Source organism: Topomyia yanbarensis, chromosome 3, assembly GCF_030247195.1.
Source record: "Topomyia yanbarensis strain Yona2022 chromosome 3, ASM3024719v1, whole genome shotgun sequence".
Classification (NCBI taxonomy): domain Eukaryota; kingdom Metazoa; phylum Arthropoda; class Insecta; order Diptera; family Culicidae; genus Topomyia; species Topomyia yanbarensis.
Genome location: NC_080672.1, coordinates 226,484,631 through 226,507,896, shown reverse-complemented (window position 1 = coordinate 226,507,896; position 23,266 = coordinate 226,484,631). Strand labels below are relative to the sequence as shown.

The following is a 23,266-nucleotide window of genomic DNA, read 5'->3' as shown; positions in this document are numbered from 1 at the left end:
TGCACCGAATTTAGGTCCGGATGCGGCGAGCCAGTTGGATGTCTTTCGGCATATGATCGCTAGCTTGGTGTGGATAGCGCACAGATTAGTATTCTCGAACAAACCAACCAGATAGGCCCCGCTGGCTTCTTGGAGGGCCATTACGGCTGAGCTATGGTAGCGTCGATCGGTTTTGAAACCCTGCGCAATCTCATGGACCAGACGCTGGAAGAGCAGCTTGTGGATTAGTAGCTCAGTCAACTTCCGAAAGCGATGAATTTCACACAGGGCGACGGCAGTTCCTGGTCGGTAACGATAGAGCAGTAGCTGTGATTTGAATGCAGCTTCTCTATGGGCGACACACGTACGTGTGTTCTGGTCTGTGTCTTACACACGTCTGGCTTTGAGAAAAGTTGTGACACTCATATTTATAGGTTTCAGCATTTATGTTGATTCGCATTAAAAGTAGTTTTTGAACTATTTAAACAAGTTTTGCACAGTAAATAAGGTATTAGTAGCAAGCGTTGAACGTTTTCCTTTCGATTTATGAAACAAGAATAGCAATTTGTTTAGTAGGAGGAAAGTTATTAAGTTTCAAAGTGTACGTAACGCTTCCGTTTTGAAAGTATTGAAATGACACCCAGTATAGTAAAGAAAGACGTAAGTCCTACGTCAAAACTTGGCGAACAAGGCTTGTGGCTAACGACAATAACAACTGACGGAGACTCAACGACGGTTGCGAAGTTAAAAAATGCCATCAAATACGGTCATCTAATAGAGCACCAGTTATGCTGCAATCATATAACTAAAAATTGCGGGAATCGAATACGTCAGGTATCATATATGAAAAATCTAGAGCTTTTTAATCCTCGTAATGATATATTATACATTTCTCCCAGATCAAATTCCCGAAGCAAATTGCAAATGTTGCTTCAAAAAACATAGAGCGGATCACGTTTGGAGTACGAAGCGCCATAAAGCACTGCGCTGCCCAGTCTTCAGGAACTGATGTGGATATTCGAAATGTTCCAGCACATGTGTTTGGAAACCATGAGGAATGTAGAGATTATTTTTGCACTAAAAAAAATATTGAGCGCGAATGTTTTGTACCACAGCTTGAAAATAGCGGCGTTTGGCCAAAAATTCAAGCGGCTGTGGATATGGTCGCCGCAAAGGCGGAATTCATAAGTCACAATAAAACCAGCAATCTGTAAGTGTGAATATTAGCGTTTAGCTGTAAACCTCCAGATTCAATCACCTCTTCTTTATAAAATAGTCTAGAATTTTCGGCGAAATACACTTATGTTCTAATAAATTTTGAGGATTTCTTAGTTAGAACACACTTTGATCTGTATTTCACGACTTTTACTTTTAGAAAGCGTTGATGTATGTGACATTCTGAATTCCAATCCACATTCATAGATATATAGATATAGATGATAAACCTTTTGAATCGTCTGGAGTTATAGCAGAACATATTCATGAACCTGTTTCTACTTTCATTCATTATGTACTGTATATTTAATATCACAATTTCAGCGCTGAGAACGTGTTTACCCGATTGAGTAAATATAACGTTGGAAAGTGACTTAATCTCATGAGCCGCGGTTCATACCAACGCAGAGTGTGGATTACTTGTCTCCAGCACAATGAGGGATTCGACTGGCATTTTAAATACATGGAACGGTTTACGGGATGTAGACCAACCAAGTTTCTTTCTAGCCTGATTGCAGAAAAACAGCGACTGAAGTTCGCCGGAGAAAAAACAAGAAAGCGCCCCGGTTACAGCAGAAAATCCAACAAGAGCCATATGAAAGAGCGGGACTATGGCGCCAAAGCAGTGTCCGCTGCTGAAGAAATCGTAGACATAGAGCAAAGGAAATCAGTACTACTTCAGAACTATACGGTACATTTAAGGGGGAGGGGGGTTAGGGTTTCATGGTGAAAAAACACTTTTTTGCCAATGTTTGTAGAAATTTTTCATGAAAAATAGCAGTTTCGACATTTTATGAGCAAAATACTCCATTAATTGCAAAATTTTCTCGAAAACTCAACGTAGGGGCTAAGTATTTTTTACATAGAATGTGTATGCTTAGTTTGAAATAAATCGGTTATGTAGTTTTTGAATGGCAGTTAACACCGCAAATCGTTTTTTTTCAGAGACGTTCTACTAAAAGCTTCGTCACCGAGTCGCTTGTCGATGTTTTTGCATGGAAACATTACAGAATGTTATTGAAATGATACATTATAATATACAAAAGTTTTGATCAATTAGCTTCACCCAAATTTCTGAAAAACATCGCGAAAAACATGTTTTGTTCACCCTGAAACCCTTAACCCCCCCTCACCCAGAAACAACTAATTACAATATACAGAATCTAAAAAGTTCTAATATATAATATTCTATTAGCTAACCACCGAGTCGGAGCAATATATTACGCGTAACTTGTCCATACCAGAATTAGAATAGTTTGCTAAAGGTAGAAGAATACTATCGTGTTGGGTAGCTGATATAATTGGATCCACAATAAGAACATTAAACCAGAAATCTGACACTATTCTGTTGACAACAACAACGTGGAACTAAAGAATGCCAAAAATTACAATTTTGAGTGGTAGTAAAATTTTTGTTGACGGTTGCCACAATTATTTATGCTGTATTCCGGATGGTAATCGACTTACATATAAAAGTCGAAAATAAAAGTCGGAAGAACAGAACAAGCTTTACATATATTAATGTTGATATATTTATAGCGGGTTTAACGAAGCATATTTTGCCCTTTCAACTTTTAGTTTCGGTCGTTCAATATAATGATTAATTTACAGATACATCATTATATTTATTTGTTGCAGCTGTATCTGAAGATGGAGAAAAACTGCTGATCGTTAAAAAGAAAGCCATCCAAGGAACGATAACCGACTGGATTGCACAAGGAAAAAGTGGTTTTGGTTGTAGAAGTTTAAACAACGAAATAGTCCTGGATCGGAAAATCACGTGTGAAGTTCAAGCTGCGATGCACATTTCGAAGAAAAGCAGATCGATAGTATTGTTTGTTAATACAAGCAACTTGAATGATTACATTGCAAAGGAAATCGAATACGATTCATCTTATTTCACTGAAAGGGTGGAGCCAAAAATTAAATATTTCTTCGAAAAAAAATTTATACAGAAAGTTATTGAAGCTAACCTACTTATAAAAAACTAAACTTCTAATAATCGACAGAGCATATAATAAATTTTCTTTTATTAACATATCCATGTCTCAACCAACAGTTTCTACCATGTTTGTGTCTGTCATTAGTCTAAATTGTGTCATTAAGCTTTTTTTATTTTAAAGAATTTAATTAATTACGACCTTACCTTCCATTCAATCACCTTGCCCCTATCCTTTTGGCGGGTTAACTGTCAAAGATACTAACCTCTCGAGCTCTCTCGATTTATGTAATAAACGAAGAGTTTTATTCTTCATTTAATGACCCAATTGTCGGGTGGAAATTGAAGCGCTCATTTTTGGTTTTGTTCAAACACATAAATCACATTTCGACAAATTAACGAAATGAATCGTAACTCTTCATAAAAATGCGAAAATATGCGCATCACCCTATTCCAAATTGATCTTTAAAACAATTACATATTAAAAAATATTTTGTTTAATTAAAAAAGTTAAAATTGATTCCATACGATAACAATACTTCTTCGTCTGAATATAAGGTTGAATTAGTATTAGTGCAGCAGACTATTGGTTTCACACATACCAATTCTCGTCGTGTAAGGAATCTCTGTGCAACCTTAATGAGAAGGAAATCACCGTCCTTGATTGGCCAGCATGCAGTCCGGATTGCAATCCAATTGAGAACCTTTGGGGCATATTAGCTTCAAAAGTTTATCAAAACGGGCGCCAGTTCAACTCTACAAAGGACTTCAAAAATTGTATACGGGAACACTGGGAACAAATCATAATCATTCTCAATTTTTACTGTGTTGACGGTGTAATCAATTAGTTTTTATGTCTGATCACAAATCGACATATTTTTATGTGTAATATCTGGTTGTGCAAAAATATTTTTAATTTATGTAGAGTGAGAAAGTGGGTCCACAACAATAAATAACAAGTGCTGTTAATCTGTGGTTCGGAAAAGGAGATATTTGTAAAATTTCAGACTCCATAATCGCTGCTAAGTGTCTGTTTTGTTATCATTTTTTGCCCGGGCCAGATGCCCGTGGATACGAACGCAGAAGAAAAAGAGCCCGGCAGCTCTAGCCAGCCGTGTGCTCAGTGCGCTACGCCTATTATAGATGGTCATGCAAGTGTTGAATGCTTCGGTCGATGTAAATTATCGATCCATGTACGTTGTCTACCCGGGGCGACGGAAGAAGAAATAGTGCTATTGCAGAAGATCCACAATGCCGTGTTCGTGTGCGATGCGTGTCTAGCGTTGAATGAGTTCGAGGATAGGCACAGTGAAAAACGACTAGATGAAATTGCCAAAAAATTAGATGATCTCGCGGGTGTTATGGAAATGGCAAAAAATTTTAAACAAACAGTGAAAAAGATAGTATGTGAAGAAATAGTGCGAATTAATAAACGGTCTACTGACGCTGGTGGAGATAAGGATGAGCTGCCTCGACGTATACTTACGCGATCATCTGCCAAGCGGAGGAAAGTGGATGAGTGTGAAAACCACAACGACGAAACGCCAAAAACAAGCTTTGCGGATGCGGTGAAAGGTCGAACCGACAACAAAACTCTAGAACAAATCAAGAGAAAGGATTCCATTCAAAAGCCCGACCCAGTAGTCATCATAAGACCAAAAGAAGGCATACAGGTTGACGATGCGCGTGCTGAGCTGCGAAGGAAAGTGGATGCTCGAAGTGTGAATGTAAAACGAGCGACTAACGGCAAGAATGGTGAGGTTGTAATTGCGCTGAAAGATGATGAAAGTGTTGAGCTGTTGAAGAAACACGTAGAGCAAAACATGGACGGCAAATACGATGTCAGTGTCAGGGAGAATTTACGACCTACTATCAAACTAGTCGGCATGAGTGATGTACTGGATGAAAATGAGCTGAGAGACACATTAGTGAGCCAAAACGACGTCTTTGAAAACCTGACGCACTTCAAGCTTCGAAAAGCATACCGCAATGAGAAATTTCAGTTCAACAACTGCAGCGCTATCATTGAACTCGATGCTAAAACGTTCACAGCGGTCATGCAGAAAGAAAAACTTAATTGCGGGTGGGACCGATGCAGAGTGCTTGATGGACTGCAGGTGACAAGATGCTTTAAATGTTGCGGATACAACCACAAGAGCAATGAATGCAAAGCAGAAACTTCAAAGTGCCCAATCTGCAGTGAAAACCACCCCGTGAAAGAATGCAAATCCAAGACACAGAAATGTGCAAACTGTGAAAATCTCAACATTAAGAGAAAGCTTACCATTGACACAAATCACGATGCTTGGAGTGTCCTTTGCCCGGTTTACACTAAACACTTAGAAAAGCGGAAAAACATGATCGATTATTCAAAGTAGCAATCATTGTACAGTTCAAAAGATCGTACCATAAACAACGTTCATCTGCTTCCCACGGAACTTGCCCGTCATGGCAGCGGCCTTCTCCGGTCAGATCCACAATTGCAGCATGCCGATGGGTGCATTCAGCCCGATTCCATCAACGACGTACTTTTGGTTTCTACGGAACTTGAATGTTATGACAGCGACCTTTGCCGGTCAGGTAAAGCTAAGGAGGGTATATGTCCTCCCGAAGCTACTCAAGATACTGCGCACCTTAAACTAGATCCACAATTGCAGCATTCCGACGGGTACAATCAGCCAGATTCCATCAACGACGTTCTTTTGGTTTCTACGGAACTTGTATGTTATGGCAGCGACCTTTCCCGGTCAGGTAAAGCTAAGGAGGGTATATGTCCTCCCGAAGCTACTCAAGATACTGCGCACCTTAAACTAGATCCACAATTGCAGCATTCCGACGGATGCAATCAGCCAGATTCCATCAACGACGTTCTTTTGGTTTCTACGGAACTTGAATGTTATGGCAGCGACCTTTCCCGGTCAGGTAAAGCTAAGGAGGGTATATGTCCTCCCGAAGCTACTCAAGATACTGCGCACCTTAAACTAGATCCACAATTGCAGCATTCCGACGGGTACAATCAGCCAGATTCCATCAACGACGTTCTTTTGGTTTCTACGGAACTTGTATGTTATGGCAGCGACCTTTCCCGGTCAGGTAAAGCTAAGGAGGGTATATGTCCTCCCGAAGCTACTCAAGATACTGCGCACCTTAAACTAGATCCACAATTGCAGCATGCCGATGGGTGCAATCAGCCAGATTCCATTAACGACGTTCTTTTGGTTTCTACGGAACTTGTATGTTATGGCAGCGACCATTCCCGGTCAGGTAAAGCTAAGGAGGGTATATGTCCTCCCGAAGATACTCAAGATACTGCGCACCTTAAACTAGATCCACAATTGCAGCATTCCGACGGATGCAATCAGCCAGATTCCATCAACGACGTTCTTTTGGTTTCTACGGAACTTGAATGTTATGGCAGCGACCTTTCCCGGTCAGATCCACAATTGCAGCATTCCGACGGATGCAATCAGCCAGATTCCATCAACGACGTTCTTTTGGTTTCTACGGAACTTGAATGTTATGGCAGCGACCTTTCCCGGTCAGGTAAAGCTAAGGAGGGTATATGTCCTCCCGAAGCTACTCAAGATACTGCGCACCTTAAACTAGATCCACAATTGCAGCATTCCGACGGGTACAATCAGCCAGATTCCATCAACGACGTTCTTTTGGTTTCTACGGAACTTGTATGTTATGGCAGCGACCTTTCCCGGTCAGGTAAAGCTAAGGAGGGTATATGTCCTCCCGAAGCTACTCAAGATACTGCGCACCTTAAACTAGATCCACAATTGCAGCATTCCGACGGGTGCAATCAGCCAGATTCTATCATCGACGTTCTGCTCTCCACGGAACTTTTATATTATGGTAGCCAACTTTCCCTGTCAGGTAAATAAATGAATGTATATGTTCTTCCGAAGCAGGACATACAGATGCTGCTCCCGCTGAAAACCCACCCCTATTACAGGTGGACGTCATCGCCGCTCATCTTTCTACCGCTCAACCGCCAGGACATTACTTGCAGGAACATCTTAGTATCTACTATCAGAACGTGAGAGGACTACGCACCAAAATTGACGAGTTGTTCATAGCTGTTTCAGACGCCGAATATGATGTTATTGTTTTAACCGAAACGTGGCTGAATGATCAAATCAATTCACTCCAGTTATTCGGCTCAAAGTACACGGCTCACCGTAACGATCGCGATCCAGACAGTACAGGGAAAAAACGCGGTGGCGGTGTGCTTATCGCAGTGTCCAACCGGCTCTCGTCTAAACAAAAAAATGCTAGAACCGATCTCGAACAACTATGGGTAGATATTCGCGGTCGCGATACTAATATTTGTGTTGGCGTAGTGTATATTCCCCCCGACTCCGCATGTGATAGTGATATTATTCAGAAGCACATAGACTCAGCACTTGACATCGCAACTTCCATTCAACCCAACACGGCTCATCTACTGTTTGGTGATTATAATCAATCTGGACTTCTATGGAAAAGTACCTCCTCCGGCTATGCCTTCCCAGACCCTTCTGAATCAACCTTCTCTAGAGCGAGTATTGCCTTACTGGACGGAATGTCTGTATTGAACATGCTGCAAATGTGTACAGTAAATAACAGACGAAATCGAACCCTGGACCTCCTTTTCGTAAATGAAGAAGCTTCTATTAACTGCACCGTTTCAGAAGCCCTTGAGCCGTTAGTTGCTTGTGACGCACACCATCCTCCTCTTCTAGTAACGCAGATCTGTCCCCAGTTAGTTGTTTATGACGAAATGCTAGATGTCAGGGAGTTCAATTTTTCAAAAACTGATTTCAATAGGCTCCACAACTCACTGCAGGCAATCGATTGGGAGACTTTGCTAAATTCTGCGATCAATGTGGATGTTGCCGTAGAAAAACTTTCTCTGGTCCTAAAACAACTTTTCAAATTACATGTTCCCGCACCAAGTCCCCGACCAAAACCAGCGTGGTCCAATCGTCAATTACGTAAACTGAAAAGACTGCGAGCAGCTGCACTTCGGCATTACACCAGCCGACGAAACCCCCTCACAAAACGAGAGTTTATTGAAGCCAGCAACAGTTACAAGGCATATAATCGCTTTCTCTATTCAAGACACGTCGCACAAACCCAATCGAACCTGAAACAAAATCCAAAGCAGTTTTGGTCTTTCGTTAACGGGAAACGTAAAGAAAATGGGCTTCCTTCCAGTATGTTCCTTGCAAATGAAACATCAAGTACCCCAAGCGGCATCTGTGACCTATTTGCGCAGCATTTCTCAAGTGTGTTTAAAAAAGTCTCGGCCAACTCTACTCAGATAGAATATAGTCTTCAGGATGTCCCTCATGATGTAATTAACTTAGGCATTATTCAATTTACTGACGAAGATATTCTAACTGCTATGAGAAAGCTAAAGTCTTCAACATCGGCAGGACCAGATGGTATTCCTTCCATTATAATCAAAAGATGCGCAAACGCTTTATGTACGCCTTTAAGATTAATTTTTAACCAATCGCTGTCGCAATCAACGTTCCCTGTCTGTTGGAAAAAATCAGTATTGTTTCCGGTTTTTAAAAAAGGTGATAAGCAAAATGTTGCGAACTATCGTGGCATAACTTCACTCTGCGCTGGCTCAAAGTTATTTGAAATATTAGTAGGAAATGTGCTGTTTCGCGAGACCAGAGCATATATATCGAAGGACCAACATGGCTTTTTTCCTGGTAGATCGACAACTACTAATCTAGCCCAATTCACTTCGCTCTGTATTAAAAATATTGAACTTGGATCTCAGGTCGATACTGTATACACGGATCTCAAGGCTGCATTCGATCGTGTAGATCACTCTCTTCTACTGGCAAAGATGAAGCGGCTGGGCGCTTCGGATTATTTTATAGGGTGGCTTAAATCATATCTCGTAAATCGTTCTCTGTGTGTAAAATTAGGAAATAACGAGTCATACAGTTTTATCAACTTGTCGGGAGTGCCTCAAGGGAGCAATCTAGGACCGTTGCTTTTCTCGTTGTTTTTCAATGACGTTTGTTTTGTTATACCTCCTGGGTGTAGACTTATATATGCCGATGATCTCAAACTATTTCTTATTGTGCGGTCAATAGAAGATTGCAAGGAACTACAGAAACACTTAGATGCTTTTTCTTGTTGGTGTAATCGCAACTTGCTGGCTCTCAGCGTGTCCAAATGCTCCATAATATCTTTTACACGTAGAAAAAATCCAATACTGTGGAACTACACCATTTCCGGGGAATCGCTAGAGAGAATGACAGTTGTCAGAGACCTCGGTGTACTTCTGGACTCACAACTGACATTCAGAAATCATTACTCTCATGTTACAGCACAGGCAAATAGAAATCTCGGTTTCATTATAAGAATCGCCAAAGAGTTCACTGATCCATATTGTTTGCGGGCACTCTATTTTTCACTTGTGCGATCTGTCTTGGAAGCTTCAGCACCCATTTGGTGTCCTTACACAAGCATTTGGATCAACCGAATAGAAGCAGTGCAAGCAAGATTCCTCCGTTTTGCTCTTAGAACTCTGCCGTGGCGTAACCCAACAGAGCTACCACCGTACATCGATCGCTGTCGTCTGCTCGATATGGAAACCCTAGCCAAAAGGCGGAACACATTTAGAGCAGTATTTGTTGGGAAGATATTAACTGGCCAAATAGATGCTCCAGATATTCTCTCACAAATAAATGTCAATGTGCCCCCGAGAAGTCTCAGATCGCATAACTTTTTAAGACTCGAGTTTCAACGCACCGAGTACGGTCAAAAGGAACCCATTAGGGCGATGTGTAATGTTTTCAATAGTGTTTATGGCCATTTTGACTTTTCTGTATCTTGTGATGTTTTCAAAAATAGACTAAGAAGGTTGACTTAGATTTTAAGATTCATTTTTTGTAATATTTGTATTTTTTATTTATGTAATGCTGTGTACTATGTTATTATATTTTATTGTAGTGTGAATCCATTGTAATTAGGTGTGAATATATGAAAAGATAATGGGTTTTTACGCCCATTTGAGGATTGCTTCTGAAGTATATCCTGAAATGGGCTTTTCCCATTCAACTACATTTCATGTAGACCAACATAGGTCAGATGAAAAATAAGAATAAATAAATAAATAAATCGATCCACTAACTATCCGAAACCTCGTTAACTCAATGCCCAACAGAATTTTCGAAGTCATTAAGAATAAAGGAGGAGCTACCAAATATTAAATTTCCGGTGGAAATATAACAAATTTTCTAATTCCGATCCGATCCGATGTGCGGCTAAACTAATGCAGCTGGGAATTTACGAATTTTTTCATTATAATTTTTCTGCGTGAACTATTTTTGAAGAAATTGGATCTTTTGCTTTTGTTTAGTAATGAGAAATAAAACTAAATTATATTCTATGACATTCTACTTGTTTCTGTTTGAAATAAATTCGAAAGACGAGTGCGGCTAAACGAACGCGTCGCACTGTAGTAATCAAAAGTAAAATATTCTGTCGGGGGCTCCAGAACAACTTTTTATTTTAAAGACTTTTTGTTTGAAAAAGTAGGTTTTGCAATGAAATTGTTTAACATTTTTACCACTAGGTATTGCTATAGACATTCAAATATTACTAAAAGTGAAAATCGCATGGGAAATTTCATTATCTACAACTATTTTTTTTTCAATTTGTTTATTTGATAAGGTGTAACTAATCACTTACGTTTGCCCGGCGGGGGCAATTGGCTCCGGAAGAATTGCGGACTGTCTTCCATAACTGCCGAACCAACCGAAAATATTTTGTGAAAAAGGCTCTGGCAGTAAAGATTTTAAACAAATATGTTCATACATGCATAATAAGACAAGGCCATGTTATTCATTTAATATTTTAATAAGAAATTTTGTTTTTTAGGAAGGAAAAGAATAAAAGGAAAAGATTTACACGCGCTTACGGTTTCTGTGCCATTACTTCCGGCCTCAATATTCCTCCAATGTCGGTGGAGTAGCAAACGGCGTCTCCATCTGCTTGTCACGACGATTGCTCGATTTGGCGCAACATAAATCAAACCGCCCTCCAGCGGCAGCAGCTACAGCAGCAGAAATCTTTCCTCGATGTTGGTCTCAGGATCGATTGTTTCGTCGTCGACGAAAGAAACCGGTCGGGCTAGGTCCACACCCGGATTGGGCCAACTGGTCGACTATGTAAAGCTAGGGCCACCGTGCACACAATCGAACTCTCCCAGTGCAGGGTTGTCGGTCGGTCGGCTTCTGCTTTCACGTGTCACTTTTGTCAGAAAATGAGGCCTGATCCATCGCTTCCATCCGTATTTATCTTTATTGATGTCCTGAATGTGAAAGTCGATGCCGAATGACAGGAGAATATCCGTTGCGTAGTGGGACTCAGGGAAATGTCAAAGAGTTAGGATTATGGCGTCAAGGGGTATGGGAACATTTTATAGCAAGTTCAAATTTGATTTTAAATTCAATAATAGGGTATATTCATAGTCTTAAGTAATTTAATATAAATTTAATTCATTTGTTTTAATTCATTTGCGTTTATTTAATGGGACAAATTCAGACACCATGTTGGAATAGGAAATGTTAATATTAGTGTTTAAGCTAGTTTAATACTATAAATAATTTTATGTTTAGCTAAGGAATAGAGGATAAGATTCATCAATAGATTTATTTACATGTGTTTTTAATCCAATTGTGCACGTATATATTGGAAGCAGTTAATGTAACCGGACTCGGAGGTTACAATCCTCCCGGAGTCGGGATGGAAAAAAACAAGGTTTTTTTTTTAATGACCCATCGGCATGGGCCTACTTCCCCTAAAGTTTCCAATTAATTTGAAACAATGATTTTTCCGTAGCACGGAGCTCTTTTCTTCCAGATCATTATGGGATTCTTATGCGGTGAGACTCGCCATGCCGAAGCAATAATTGTTTTATAGATTAAGCAAAAAAAAATAAGTAATAATATTTGTAATCTTTAATCTCGAAACAGATATAGAGATTGACCTTAACTATGGGCCTACTTCCTTCGGAGATACTAGTTAATTTGAAACAATGATTTTTCCCGTTAGGGAGCTCTTTTCTTCCAATTTATGTGAATCTCCAACGGTGAAACTCGCCATGCCTCAGCCTACTTTTGTGATTTTGGTCATATTTGGAAATGTGAATTAGCTATCTCAGGGTCCGTCAGAAAAAATAAGCATTTGCCATCCCCATGCTCTTCCAGAATAAAAAGTCAACAGCTGCCGCCCAGACAAAATAGGTTATGTAATTCGTAGAAGACAAGACAAAACTCTAATACCGTCTTTCTCCTATCCAGATACTGTCTAAAGCCATTCGCCAAAGACAAAAACAAATTTAATAACAATTGTTTCTCTTCCTTTCCTTCCCTTTACATACTCTCATTCATGTCTTTCACAATCATACTCTTTCTCATTCTTCCTCGATCAGTCTACCCACTAACCATTTGCATCTCTCATTCATACACTATCATTCATGCAAGCTTCCCTTCTGATTCATGATTTCCACTCACACACTTATGCACAAATATCTTAATAATTTCTAGGGCGCCCTAATTTATAAGTCAGATTAAGTTTGCGGTTTTATGTTGCACCATCTGATAAACATATGGTACCGCTATTAACTGCTTTACCCTATTTCATTTAGAGGAAAACATCGAAAATATTCGAGGGGTTTAGCGTTCTTGAAATTTGGGAAATTATACCACCTGGGTGCTTATGGGATTACTTTTGTGCCACCCGTTAGGTCAACTGCTTGAGCTGTCAACGAGCTGAGCTGTCAACAAACATATGTTATTTAAAGGCGAGGATGACTGTGCTTGTTTATTTCAGGTAAGATGCAGGAAATTTTGTTTATTTATTGATGTTTAAATGCTGTAATCTACATTTTCAGGTAAAGCCAAAAAAACCATCGCACAATGTATGCTGCTGGCCATCTCAATTACCAAATCAGCTCATTGAAAGGTATGCTAATTTTTTTATTTTTTTTATAATTTTTCATGTTCTGTTTATCTTTTCAGGTCACCTTCCAGCTTCGATGCAGAACAAACAAAATACACAGCTAAATAAAGTGAAATAATGCAAAGTTTGTGTTTTATTGAGCCTGGTTTTAAGTGCTGTGCTGGCCAGATACCCAGTTTTTTTCCGGAAAGATCTTCCAGTTCATATGAACTCGTTCCTATTTTGGAAACTATTTTACATGGGAGATATTGCTGCCCATATTTTGCGTTATAGTACTCTCCCGCGTTTGAAAGTTTCATGTTCCTTCTAAAGACTAATTGGCCGGCCGTAAACGCTTTGGCAAATTGCCGGTGCCGAAGATTATATTGTTTACGAGAAGATTCATGGGCTTTGGTCAGATTTTGGATGACCTTTTCGTAAATACTTGTGAACCTTTGTTTTCGTCTAGTTTCTCTCACTTCGTCGGCCAAAATTTGATCATACCGGAAAAGGCGATGGTCTGAACCATCCTCCGATAATTCTTGACCGTGTGTTATGTAGTACGGTGTAAACCCTGTGGACGAGTGTATACTTTTGTTGAGTATAAGCTCAATTTCTGAGAGCTTAGTGTCCCACAAGCGTTGATCGTCTTTAACGTAGGTACGTATAGCGGCGTTTATAGTCCGGTTTACGCGCTCAACTGGGTTCGCTTGGGAATGGTACCTGGAGTTCAACCAATGGGTAATTCCGAAGCGATCCAGCATCGTCTTAAACTCTTTGGAGGTAAACGTACTGCCGTTGTCTGTAATGATAATTGCCGGGACAGAGTTCCGAAAGAACCACTGGTCTCGGAGCACATTACACATCAACGAGCTTTCAATTTTCCTCATGGGGTGAATCATCACCCATTTAGAAAAATAATCCGTCACCACTAGCATATGCTGGTGACCTTTGCGACTACGGGGAAGCGGACCAATGAAATCTATTGAAATGATTTGCCATGGACGGGATGCTTCCCGAATCTTTCCCATTTCTGGTACGACCGGTACATAAGAGGGTTTCACCTCCTTACATGTTTGGCAACCTTGAACATACGCACGTATAGTTGCGGCCATTTTTGGCCAATAGTAGCGCTTCTGAATACGGTTCAACGTTTTCTTGAACCCGATATGAAGAACATTGTCATGGTTTTCTATGAGAATAGAGGGTATGGTGTTAGGTTTGGGAACTTGTTTCCATTCAAACCGACTGTCAAATGGCTCGCTTTTCGCAGTCACAAATTTTAACAATTGGCCTTCATCTATCTTGAAGTCGACGAACTGATCGGGTTGCTTTAATACCTTCTCTATTAGCTTCGAGTGCCACGACGGAGTAGGTGAATCTTGGACAACAGCAGTACTACGTGATAGGGCGTCTGGGACAACATTGTCTTTACCCTTTCTGTGCACCACCGTCATATCATACTGCTGCAGGTCCAAGCTCCATCTACTGCAGCGTGACCCTACTTTCCACTTAGTTTTCAAAATGTGGGTTAGCGCAGATGAATCAGTGACTAAGGTAAAGTGATACCCCTCAATGTAGCATCTGAATGCATCTATGGCTAATAAGGCGGCCAAAGCCTCCTTCTCAGCAGCATGGTAATTTCTCTGCGGAGTCGAAAGTTTGTGAGAGAAATAGGAGATTACTTTCTCTTCTCCCTCCTGTTCTTGAGTAAGGATGCCAGCAACAGCTACGTCACTGGCATCAGTTTGAATTGTGAACTGTTTAGTGAAATTTGGGCTACCAAGAATGGGAGTTGTAATTAATAACTCTTTAATGGCACAGAACGCCAGCGTTTTCAGCGTCATCGGTCCAACATATTTTCTTGGTTTTTGTTTTTAACAAATCGGTAAGGGCAGACGTAACTTCACTAAACTGGGGAATAAAACGCCGATAATAATTTGCCATTCCTAAGAATCTCCTAAGTTTGGTAACAGTGTCTGGTCTTGCGTACTCTACGATCGGCCTGATTTTATCCGGGTTCGTACGTAGACCTTCTGTACCTAGGAGATATCCTAAGAATGGTATTTCTGACACCCCAAATTGGGATTTTTCCAAGTTTATAGATAAATTTGCTTGTGTTAGGCGTCGTGCGATCTCACGGAGCAATTGCACGTGCTGCTCGAATGTCTCCGTTACCACGACTATATCGTCGAGGTAAACGAAGACATATGGTTCTAATTCTCCATGACCGAGGACACGATCCATTAGTCTGGCTAGTGTTGCCGGACTGTTCACCAGACCAAAGGGCATGCGAGTGTACTGATACAACCCCTTGCCTTGTACACTGAATGCGGTGTATTTGCGAGAGGCAGGATCCAGTGAAATTTGCAAGAAAGCTTCTGAAAGGTCAATGGTAGATAAATACCTCGCTTTTGGAAGCTGTCCTAAAATGCGACAGGGGTGAGGCAAGGGGTACGCATCTCGTACAGTGCGCTCGATAATTTTTCGCGCGTCAAGGCACAGTCTCACCTTATTCGGTTTGATCACCGGCACGCAATTTAACGACCAGTCCGAATTACTTGGTTCGATAATCCCGGACTTTTTTTTTTTTTTTTAAATAGCCCGCCTCTTACCCCCACACCAAAAAGCTCACAAACGGAGCCCCCTGGTAGTGGACACATCAGTTCTCAGCGTACAAAAAAAAAGGTCAGCACTATAAAACAAAGTTACGAATCGCGGAAACGCTGAGAACAAAAAAAAAACAATACGAGACCGACAAAACACAAAATTTGACAAGAAGCTACGGCGAGTACCCAGCGGAAAAGAATCCTTTTAAGGGTCCCATCGTAGCTTTGCAGGAAGCTCATAATAATTTAAATTTATTTATTACTAATTGCTATAAAAATGCATTTATCAATTGTTTTTATTAAAAAACCTGTTTTAATCCACCTAGCGGTGCAATTGTGCCTTTCTCATTTCTCTAAACTAGGGCACGGAGGCTTTTTATGTTCAACATAATCGTGGAAATGTCCATTACATTCTTAGTACACTTTGCACTTATACACAATGGCATGCCAGCCACGAACTTGATGAGCTACGTGTCGACGGTGAAACACTTGAAACAAAAAAATATCATACTCCATTAGCCTAATCAGCATTAGATCAATGTTATCTGCTTGCTAACTCATTTTTTCATGCGGGGATGGGTATGTGAGGAGGGCGAAAGTCCCATGAATGAACGACTCCCCAGCTTAAATTGGTATGCTTTGTAATATAGTGGTGGTTTAAAGATGATGGGGTTGAAAGGGAGGGGTATGAGGTGGTGGTCTGAGCGGTGATTTAAGGAGATTTTTAAAGGAGGGGAGTGAACAGTGGAGGGGGGGGGGGGGGGTGTAACCCCTCTCCGTAAACCATCAACTACGCCCCTGTTAAAATCCAGAAACCTTATGCGAGTTGAAAAAAAAATTTAGGGATTAGGTTGACGTTTTTCAGAGTGATTGCATAACCTTTCTATATGAGAAAGGCAAAAATGTGCAAAATCCAAAAACGTGAATCTTCGTCAAATTTTTTTCGTGTTTGCATCAAATCTCGACGACGGTGCATAACCTTGAATACATTTAGCATCAAAAATAAAAATTCTATTTTTAATTTTTCCTATAGTTTTTATGCGAAATTTCTGTGTGGCCGCACTCTGAAACCCGTAATTCCGGAACCAGAATTCCGATCGATCCAAAATTCAATAGCAGCCGATGGGAAGGTTGCACCTTTCATTTGAGACTAAGTTTGGGCAAATCGGTCCAGCCATCTCTGAGAAAAATGAGTGACATTATTTGACACATACGCACATACATACACACACACATACACACACATACACACACACACACACACACATACATACACACATACACACACATACAGACTTTTTCCGATCTCGACGAACTGAGTCGAATGGGATATGACACTCGGCCCTCCGGGCCGGGATTAGGTTGACGTTTTTCAGAGTGATTGCATAACCTTTCTATATGAGAAAGGCAAAAATGTGCAAAATCCAAAAACGTGAATCTTCGTCAAATTTTTTTCGTGTTTGCATCAAATCTCGACGTTTTATGCACCTTGAATACATTTAGCATCAAAAATAAAAATTCTATTTTTAATTTTTCCTATAGTTTTTATGCAAAATTTCTGTGTGGCCGCACTCTGAAACCCGTAATTCCGGAACCAGAATTCCGATCGATCCAAAATTCAATAGCAGCCGATGGGAAGGTTGCATCTTTCATTTGAGACTAAGTTTGGGCAAATCGGTCCAGCCATCTCTGAGAAAAATGAGTGACATTATTTGACACATACGCACATACATACACACACACACACACATACACACACACATACATACACACATACACACACACATACAGACTTTTTCCGATCTCGACGAACTGAGTCGAATGGGATATGACACTCGGCCCTCCGGGCCGGGATTAGGTTGACGTTTTTCAGAGTGATTGCATAACCTTTCTATATGAGAAAGGCAAAAAATGTTAACCAATTATAGCTAAAGGAATAAGCTCGATTGGTGGTGAACGAAGTTTAAATTAAAAATTCTCCTATTTTATTTTTTAAAATTAGTTTCAATTTTGCTTGGAAACGAGTGCGACATGTTATTTGCTTTAAATCAGTAGGAAGCTGGTTGAATAACTTAGGTCCGATGAAAGAAATGCGTCTTTGACCAAGGTTCGTGGATACTCTGGAGTATAATAAATGATTGGCTTGTCTAGTGCTGTGAGCTCGAATGCCTGTTGTAAATTCTAGATTGTTATGAGCAATAGTATTATGCAAAGCATTGTGGATGTATATTATTGTTTGGTAGTTAGTCAACCCAAGCAAAGGTAAAATGTTATGGGCATTATTATTGTATAACAAAATAGTAGGGTACATAAATGGTTTTTTATAAATAATTTTAAGACATCTGTTTTGAAGCGTTTGTAGCTTTTTCAGATTCGAGATACTGGCACGGCCCCACACAGATACAAGGTAGTTCAGCAATGAGTGGATGTGCGCATAATAAAATTTTAGAAGTACATGCTGGGGAACAAAAGAGCATACTTTACGCATAGCCCCACATAACGATGCAACTTTTCTCTCTATAGATGTTATATGCTCAATCCAGGAGAGTGTGGGGTCTAAGTGAAGTCCTAAATATTTGAAGCAGTTAGTTTCCTGAATTACAGACTGTCCCATTCTTAGGTCTGGATGCACGCCTAAAGCTCTTCTAGATGAACGAAACAGCATATATTTAGTTTTTGATAGGTTCAAGGAAAGAAGGTTTTCGTTGAAATACGTCGTTAGTGTTTTTAAATCCGATTCAATGTCGCGTACAATATCCAGGCAGTTGTTGTTCGGGTAGAACAACGCTGTGTCATCCGCGAAAAGACGAGGAGTCCCTTTTAACCCGAGTCTACCTAGGTCATTGATATACAATAAAAATAACAGTGGCCCAATATTACTGCCTTGGGGCACTCCTATTTCTATTGGTCTATAAGAGCTACACGAGTCTCCAATAGATACGAATTGGTTCCTATACGACAGATAGCTACGAATAATATGATTTGCTGCTCCCCTGATGCCATAGCATTCTAACTTCTTAAGCAGGATTGAGTGATCCAGAGTATCGAATGCTTTTTTTAGGTCCAGAAAAAGGGCACCAACAATTCTTGTCAAAATTGCAATTTGACTAATGATGGAGTCAATTAGTTCGGTCATTGCAATTAAAGTGCTGCAGCCCTGCCTGAACCCATACTGGTAGTTGTAAATTATGTTGTGTTTGTTCAAAAACTCGAGTAGTCGAGTGATGAGCAATTTCTCAAGAATTTTATTGAAAACGCACAATGTTGAAATTGGTCTATAGTTGCAAGGTTGGTTTGGATCACCAGCTTTGAAAATTGGAATTACTCGGGCTATTTTTAAACAGTCTGGGTACCTGCCGGTTTGAATTATTAAATTAAAAGCTTTGGTTAGGATGTTTGCAAAAGCGGTACAGTTACTCTTAAGAACGCTAGCGGGGATCTTATCAGGACCACAACTGTTATTTTTTTCGAGGTCTTTAATCAAAAGGATCACTTCGTTTATGGTTGCAGGACGCAAGAAGATTGTTTCTTGGACGTGTTGTATATTTGTAATAGGATTTGAGTTGGGACTCGTGGGAATATTGTCAGCCAAATTTTTGCCAATGCTAGAGAAATACTCGTTGAAAACATTACATACTTCTTTAGTCTCAGTGACTCTGATATCGTTGCAAATTAGGCTTTGAACGACCAAAAATGGTATTAATATTCTTCCAAAGTTTTGAATGAGTTGTGTTGGATAGAAGGTTTTCAAAGTAGGCCTTTTTGCACCGCTTTTTCATTACATTAACTTTTTTAGTTATGTGTTGCAGAAGAGCTTTGAGGTTTTCATCATTGGGGTTATTTTTTACTCGTTTCAGATAATTACTTTTGATTCTAATCAGTGTCCACAAATCGAAATTGATCCAGGGGCAAAAAACGCCTTTACATTTAAAAGTTTTGGAGACCGTTCTTGTGTTTTCCGCAAGTAAAGAATTGTAGGTTGTGATGATATTTGTAAGACATACATCTACATCAACTCGATAACCTTTGTAAATCCACGGAAACTAACTGTTGTGTTTTCGGGGACATTACATAGGGAAATTGTCGAATGGGAGGTTTTTTCTTCCATTCTTCTTGCAGTTCGATTCGGTGTACCGTGAGAGGTGTCAACGATAGTTGCCCCTGTTTTGCTGGTAGGAAATGTGTTTTCACTTGAGAGATAATTTTTCTTTCCTCGGCATTAAGAACCGTGGCTGGAGGAGGATGATTAACAGTCAAGGAAGTTTCCAATTGGCAACATTGTTGGATCGTGGGTTTTATTCTGAATTTTCTCCAGAAATCCATCCCGCATATACAATTGATAGCAAGGTCCGGAACCACCATCGTGGCTACGACTTTTACTTGACCGTTGAATGAAAATGGAAGGTAAAGTTGTCCTGAGATCACAAGCTGCTCCCCGCTCGCCGTGCGCAACAGAATTGGGTTTTGAAGAGGGGATAATTTGGGTGATTTCAAGTTTGAATACACCGTTTTATTGATAAGGGTGATGTTACTACCACTGTCTAATAACGCCTGAACATTATGCCCATATAAACTGATAGTAATATACGGTCGGCTATCGTTTTTTTTTTTCAATTCGTTTATTTGATAAGGCAGGTTTGCGTTAGCTTAAAGGTGCCGATTTTGTTTTGTTTTACATTTTAAATTACTTAAAACTAGGGGATTACATATTGATTTTTGAAATTAAACTAAGGCGCATTTATAGCTATACATATACACAAGGGGGTAATATAATTTTCGTAAGATTAGGGGGTCATTTAGTTTTTATGGCAATATGGTTTGACACTTTTAGCGATGAGATTATTGGAGCAAATAATGTTTAACTAAGGGGGAAAATTTTTACGACTATCTTAAAGTAGAAATAATTAGAAGGTGTGATTAAATTTTGTAAAGATTCGGGGACATTAATTAGAGTTATTTTATGTGGTAGTAGAGTTGGGCATTTTCAACGAGATCATATAATATAATAGTTAAAACTAGAAAAGGCAAGAAGAGCTAAATGCTTCATGAAGATATTGGGGGGGAGGGGTGTTACTTCTGTGTATAAGAGTCAGGGGAAGTAGGGTGGACAAAGATGGCAGGGGGAGAACATTATTTCAGTTTCAGGCTTCGGGAGATCAACGGATGGATTACAGAATCAGGGTGGCCTTCATCAGGAAGAATCATGTACTGGGACGCCGGGTGGTCGTTCTCAAGATGGCAGGGGTTTCTCCAGACGATTTCGTAGTGCGGCTCAGATGTTGATCGGCTACATTTCGAGTTGTGCGTGTGATGTTCGTGCTTTAGGTCCCGTGTTTGTTGGCTCATTCGACAGGGATGTTTTGTGTCGCCTTGGAGTCGCATCAAACCATCGTGGGTGTATGGTACAGGTGGAAGAGAGCGTTTCTGAGAATGATATGGAAAAAGGGGCAGTTAAAGTTGGATATTGATGGTTTTTATGAAGGTGTATATAAGGGACATATAGAGGACATCGCGGCTTGCCAGCACATCTCGAACCGGGACGTTGGGTGGTCTTCCTCGGGCCCGGAGGGTGTCCATAAGCTGAGACCTGGCGGAACTGTACTCGGTGCACGCCCAGACTATGTGCTCTATATCGTGATAACCGTCGCCACAAGCGCAGATACCACTCTCCACGAGCCCAATACGTCGGAGATGTGCATCCAGCGTGTAATGGTTCGCCATGAGTCGGAACATCACACGAATGAAGTCACAACCTACATCCATCCCCTTGAACCAAGGTTTCGTCGATACCTTAGGGATTATCGAATGTAGCCACCTTCCTAGCTCCCCATTGCTCCACGAGGTTTGCCAACTTTCGAGGGTTCTCTGATGAGTAATACTGAAAAATTCGTGGAAGCAAATTGGTCTTTGAAAAACGTCACCTTCAATGGCACCCACCTTAGCTAAGGAGTCCGCCTTCTCATTGCCCGGAATGGAGCAATGAGAAGGGACCCACACCAAGGTAATCTGGAAAGATTTGTCAGATAAAGCACTTAGTAGCTCCCGTATTTTCCCCAAAAAATACGAGGAATGCTTTCCATGTTTCATCGAGCGAATAGCGTCAATAGAACTCAGACTATCCGAGACGATGAAGTAATGGTCTGCGGGTAATGTGTCAATGACTCCAAGGGTATACTGAATAGCAGCTAGTTCTGTGGCGTAAACTGAAGCAGGGTCACTGAGTTTGTAGGAGGCGGTGAACTTTTGATTGAAAATACCGAAGCCAGTGGACCCTTCGAGGTTTGATCCGTCAGTATAAAACATCTTAGAACAGTCGACTTCTCGGAATTTATTATAAAAAATATTTGGAACCACTTGTGGACGTATGTGGTCCGGAATTCCAATAATCTCATCTTTCATGGATGTGTCGAAGAAAACAGTAGATTCAGAAGTATTTATGAAATGCACACGGTTGGGATTGTAAGAAGAAGGATTAATATTTTGCGCCATGTAGTCAAAGTACAGGGACATAAAACGGGTCTGAGAATTGAGCTCAACAAGCCTTTCGAAATTTTCAATCACCAACGGGTTCAAGATATCGCATCGAATGAGCAATCGATATGAGAGTTCCCAAAATCGATTCTTCAGCGGGAGAACGCCCGACAGGACTTCGAGACTCATCGTATGGGTCGACTGAATGCACCCTAAGGCGATACGCAAACAACGATACTGAATTCTTTCGAGTTTGATGAAATGTATGTTCGCGGCGGATCGAAAGCAGAAGCATCCGTATTCCAGTACCGACAGTATCGTTGTTTGATACAACCTAATTAGGTCTCCTGGGTGGGCACCCCACCACGTTCCGGTTATTGTACGAAGAAAGTTGATCCTTTGTTGGCATTTCTGTTTCAGATACCGAATATGGCATCCCCAAGTACCTTTCGAGTCGAACCAGACCCCTAGATATTTTACTGTGAAGACCTGAGCTATAGTTTGACCCATTAATACAAGCTGTAGTTGTGCTGGTTCACGCTTCCTAGAAAATACAACTAGCTCAGTTTTCTCCGTGGAGAATTCGATACCCAGCTTAATTGCCCATGCAGACAAATTGTCCAAGGTATTCTGTAATGGTCCTTGTAGATCGACAGCTTTGGGACCCGTAACAGACACCACGCCATCGTCTGCAAGTTGTCTTAACGTGCAGGAATTATCAAGACATTCATCAATGTCGTTGACGTAGAAATTGTATAACAGGGGGCTTAGACATGAGCCCTGGGGAAGGCCCATGTAGCTAAATCGTGATGTCGATAAGTCACCATGCGAAAAATGCATGTGCTTTTCCGACAACAAGTTTAGTAAAAAGTTGTTTAAAGTCGCTGAAAGACCATGCTGGTGCAGCTTCTCTGAAAGTATGTTGATAGAAACTGAATCAAAAGCCCCCTTTATATCTAGGAACACTGATGCCATCTGCTCTTTACTAGCATAGGCCATTTGAATTTCGGTTGAAAGCAACGCAAGACAATCGTTCGTCCCTTTGCCTTTGCGAAAGCCAAATTGTGTATCTGACAGTAAGCCATTTGCT

At 40.6% G+C, this 23,266-nt stretch overlaps 1 protein-coding gene across 1 annotated transcript; it reads left to right on the top strand.

The window, feature by feature from the left end:
* Positions 1 to 4,194: 4,194 nt before the first annotated feature.
* Positions 4,195 to 12,182, top strand: LOC131687719 (uncharacterized). The gene is made up of 3 exons (XM_058971814.1): positions 4,195 to 5,216; positions 8,702 to 9,924; positions 12,130 to 12,182. The coding sequence occupies exons 1-3, from the start codon at positions 4,195 to 4,197 to the stop codon at positions 12,180 to 12,182; spliced, it is 2,298 nt and encodes a 765-aa protein (XP_058827797.1).
* Positions 12,183 to 23,266: the final 11,084 nt, after the last annotated feature.

What these genes read in the sequence shown, in the direction of transcription:
- LOC131687719 (XM_058971814.1), top strand. Translation starts at nt 4,195, where the DNA reads ATGCCCGTGGATACGAACGCAGAAGAAAAAGAGCCCGGCAGCTCTAGC. An exon ending in AAAGAAAAACTTAATTGCGG is followed by an intron (nt 5,217 to 8,701) that starts GTGGGACCGATG and finishes TCCGGTTTTTAA; the next exon opens with AAAAGGTGATAAGCAAAATG. An exon ending in GTACGGTCAAAAGGAACCCA is followed by an intron (nt 9,925 to 12,129) that starts TTAGGGCGATGT and finishes ATCTCGAAACAG; the next exon opens with ATATAGAGATTGACCTTAAC.